Source organism: Elephantulus edwardii, unplaced genomic scaffold (assembly GCF_000299155.1).
Source record: "Elephantulus edwardii isolate Elephantulus edwardi_28Jun2011 unplaced genomic scaffold, EleEdw1.0 scaffold00049, whole genome shotgun sequence".
Lineage (NCBI taxonomy): Eukaryota > Metazoa > Chordata > Mammalia > Macroscelidea > Macroscelididae > Elephantulus > Elephantulus edwardii.
The window spans coordinates 5,810,144-5,814,337 of NW_006399799.1; the positions used below are offsets into that span (position 1 = coordinate 5,810,144).

Sequence of the window (4,194 nt, forward strand, 5' to 3'; positions counted from 1 at the left end):
GGAAGCATTGCTTGGGGAAAATGGCAGAAGCATCCAGAGCCAGCTCACTCCAGAGGAGCCTGCTGGCACCCTTTCTCTCAAAGCCTTAGCTTCTTGGGCTCTAATCCTGCTTAGAACAGGAAATTGGAACCAGAGGCTGGGAGGAGAGGAAGCCCCCACAGATTAACCCCTCTAGCGTGCACACATACCCATCGTATGGTTCTTATTAAGGAAAAGAAAGCAGGAGTCTCTTCATCCCCGAGCTTTGTGCACCTCATTGACTAAGGCTCTGCTTTGGGGATCCCTTGGGTTGGGGAAAGAAATCCCCTTACAATTTTATGAGAAAATTGAAGTTACTCCGAACACACATCCATCTAGCAGGGTGAGAGGTTAAGGGAGGGACACACATGATTGGCAGTTGGTGACCCACCTCACAGCCAGGCCCAGCACTGGACCCTTCCCTTCACAGAGACTGAGCTCTGGCCTGTAGTGATCCCTCGGGCTCTGTGTGGCTGCCCTTATGCTGGGGTAGACAGCAGGAAAGATGGAGATAAATGAAAAAGCTGCCTCCTGCCCCAGACTTATGCCCTTCCCTCTAGACACCCTTCCCCATGGCTGCAGCTGGAGCAGTGCAAGCAAGTGATCTTTTCCAGGAGCCTAAAGGGGCCACACAGCTGTACCAGCCATGACGGGCCTGAAGCCCTGCATAACTGCCGAGGTTGCTGTTTAGGCACGGTCTCCACACTGGGTGCCTCCATGGGGTCCCCCTTCTCTTCCCCCTGGCTCTTCAGGGAAGCTTCCATATGTGGGAGACCTCAGGGGAGCTGGGAGAGCCCCAGCCATGGACTGTGGGGGAAGCCACATCTCATTCCTCAAGCAGGTGCCAGGAGGAAATGCAGGCTTGGGGATGTGTCTCCCAGGGTGTAAGGGGAGCTCAGACTCAAAGCCCAGGGATCCTGAGGGGATGCAGATCTCCCACAGCTGAGCCAAGTGTCCTGGGGCCCTGTCTCCAGGCAGGGCAGGACTTAGGGTACAATCCCCACACAGCACAAGCACTTGGGTGAGAGACGGGGAGAGAAACTCGGGCCAGCCTCTTCCAGGAACAGTCTCAGCCCATGTGAAGGGAGAAAGCAGGTCAGTCTCCTCTGGCCAACGTCATGGCCACCACTGTTCCACCTTTGGATTTTTCTTGAAATGGAGGTTCTTTGTAACTGAGTAAGTCTCTCTACCACTAAAAAGGAGGAAGCCAGAGCAGCAGGGCCCCCTCTCGGGTTATGTGGGGCAGAGCAAGAATCCTGAAAAGGAGGAGTGGATGTACTCCGTGGAGTAGAGGCCGTTGGCCTGGTCTGAGGGCATCTGCACCCAGACCTGGTCGTTGGGCCTCAGCTGGAGCACTGCCCCACCAGATGCCTGGTCCAGGTAGCCCTTCTTGTACTCGTCGTAGGTATACGTGGCTGGAACGTTGTTCTTATATAGGGCCACCCACACGCTGGTGCCCTTGACATGCACATGGTAAGCAAAGTAGTAGACGCCGCCCACAGGGCAGGTGAAAATGCCAGTGGCAGGGTTGTAACCACTGTGGCCATTGTAGAGGGTCCGGTCAAACTTGACGGGCATGCCCGAGGCAGGAAAGGGGGACGTGAGCACAGCGGTGAAGGCAGGTGTGGTGTGGGCCGACAGCTCGCCCAGCCCAAACTGCGGCTTGCTCCCCTTGCCCAGGACAGCGCCCTCCACGCCGCCGTTGGGCAGGTGCAGCCCTGCAATGCCAGTTTCGTCAAAAGCCCCAGGGGCACCAGGAGGACCAGGAGGTCCTGGAGGCCCCGGAGGTCCAGTGAGTCCAGGGGAGCCAGGGACCCCAGGGGGCCCTGTGGGCCCAGCCAAGCCAGGCTCCCCCACCTTCCCTTCTCCGGGGGCCCCTGGCAGGCCTGGTTCACCCTTAAGACCTGGTAGACCCTGTGGCCCGATAGGGCCTGCGGGGCCCTGGAGTCCTGGGATTCCTGAGGGACCCCGCAAGCCAGGCTGTCCAGGGAGCCCCAACTCGCCCTTCTGCCCTAGGGCCCCCGCCACCCCAGGTCCCCCTGGGCGGCCAGCAAAACCAGGCTCACCTTTAGGTCCAGTTGGTCCAGGAAGTCCATGGGCCCCAGGAAGTCCCCTTTCTCCTGGGAGTCCAGGTTTCCCAGCCAAGCCATTGGGCCCTTGATCACCCCGAATACCAGGTACTCCAGGGGGTCCTGCGGGCCCTGCCTCCCCTTTAGGCCCTGAGGGTCCACGTCTGCCAGGAAGCCCTGCAGACCCAGGAAGTCCAGGGGGTCCCCCCAGACCCTGTGGGCCCTGTTCACCTGGTTCTCCATCCTCGCCTGGCTCACCCCTGTCCCCCAGGAGCCCTGGGATGCCAGCTGGGCCTCTGTCCCCCTTGGGGCCTGGCAGTCCTGGCATCCCATAGCCAGTGGGTCCTATCAGACCAGGGGGGCCCCTGACTCCAGGTTCCCCTTTGGCCCCTGCAGGGCCCTGTAGCCCAGGCAACCCTGCTGCCCCTGGCACCCCTACACCATCCACGCCGGGAGGCCCTTTTGAGCCCACAGCCCCAGGCTCCCCTCTGGGGCCTGGCACCCCAGGAGGCCCAGACTCACCCTTGTCTCCAGGGGCCCCAGGAAGTCCATCCAGCCCTGGTTTGCCCAAGCCAGCTGGACCAGGGAGGCCAGGGGGCCCTGGGGCACCCCCCTGCCCTGGGGGCCCAGGAAGCCCAGGCTGGCCCACTCCATTGTCCCCCTTGAGGCCTCGACTACCAGGAGGCCCAAGTTCCCCCTGAGGCCCTGGTTCCCCTCGGAACCCTGGGGGCCCTGGCACCCCCTGGGGACCAGGTTTTCCAGGGACAGCAATGCCTGAGGGACCTGGAAGGCCAGGGGGTCCTGGGGGCCCCCGAAGGCCTTGGTCCCCTCGTATCCCTGGCTCCCCTCGAAGCCCCGGCTGTCCTGGAGGCCCGACCTTGCCTGGGAGCCCTGGCGGACCAGCTTTGCCCATTCTGGAGAAACCAGGGGGGCCAGCAGGACCAGGCTGCCCATGTAGCCCTGGCTTCCCAGTGCCTGGTTTCCCTGGGAATCCGGGAGGGCCCGGAGGGCCCCGTGGTCCAGGCTTCCCGGGGGGGCCGGGCTCTCCTTTCAAGTCCATCGGCAGCAGTGGTAGAGGCATTTCTGAGGAAAAAAGCAAGATGAGACAGTCAGGGCACTGGGACAGCAGGGACCCCTCCCCACACACTAGTAAGAAGTACACAGGGGGAGGGGCAAATATCTGTAGTCTCCCCCTCTCTGCACACACCTCCCTGACTTCATGGAAGATGGAGTTTGGGGGTGACCCAGCAGCCATCTGTGGGCCTGCAGGTGTCTTCACTCATAGCTCCTAGCATCCAGCCTTCCAGGGCAGAGGGCTTTCTCAATGAGCTTCAGGAGAGGGAGCACACGGCCACCAGGTGGCACCAGTGGGCAGCCTTAGAAGGACAAAGCAGCCTTCTTATCTCTGTATTTGTCCTCCCTGCATCTGAAGACCACCTCTGTCAGTCAGGTGCACCACTTTGTGGCACTCCAGGGATCAGAGACCCTCAACTAGCATAAAGAAGAAGAGTGGACGCGGGAAGTTTTGGAGATGGGAGGGGTTGAGTTGAGGGTTAGGAAGCCTGGTTTGGGGTGTCTGGTACAGATGAGATTGGGTGTCCAGGGCCAGGAGTTGCAGTGGGAAAGCACTCACCCAGGTACTGGCCTTTGCCCTCACGGAAGGGTGGGCCCACGGGTCCTTTGTGCATGGGCTGCACGTACTTCACTGGGGCATAGCCGGCTGCTGCGCCAGCCCCACCGCCAGTGGCCACCCTCAGCCAACTCCCCAGCACCAGCAGCAGCAGCAGCAGAAGCGGTGGTTGTGGTGAAGACAGGGGCGTCAGAGCACCCCGCATGGCGCCCGCAGGCGTGCTGCAGGGAAGAACAGCAAGAGGTCATCAAGCTAGCCCCTCTGTGGTCTGGCACCAGGCCCAGTGGTTCACAAAAAGAAGATGAGACAGTATTCACAACCCATTAATTTTCTAACTCACAGGGGTCTACAGAAGTTATCCCTGAACCTCTACCAAACCTCCCTCCACCTCCACCACACTTCCCTGGGCCCAGCCTCACCCAGAGAGCTGCCTCCTCTCTGCCTTCCCTCAGCCAGTCGCCCTCTGCAGCCAGACCT

General features: G+C 61.0%; 1 protein-coding gene across 1 annotated transcript; it reads right to left on the reverse strand.

Moving 5' to 3' along the window:
- Positions 1 to 1,251: 1,251 nt before the first annotated feature.
- On the reverse strand, positions 1,252 to 3,922 carry COL8A2 (collagen, type VIII, alpha 2). Its single transcript, XM_006886446.1, has 3 exons — positions 3,721 to 3,922; positions 2,598 to 3,170; positions 1,252 to 1,769 (listed from the first exon to the last, which is right to left on the reverse strand). The coding sequence occupies exons 1-3, from the start codon at positions 3,920 to 3,922 to the stop codon at positions 1,252 to 1,254; spliced, it is 1,293 nt and encodes a 430-aa protein (XP_006886508.1).
- Positions 3,923 to 4,194: the final 272 nt, after the last annotated feature.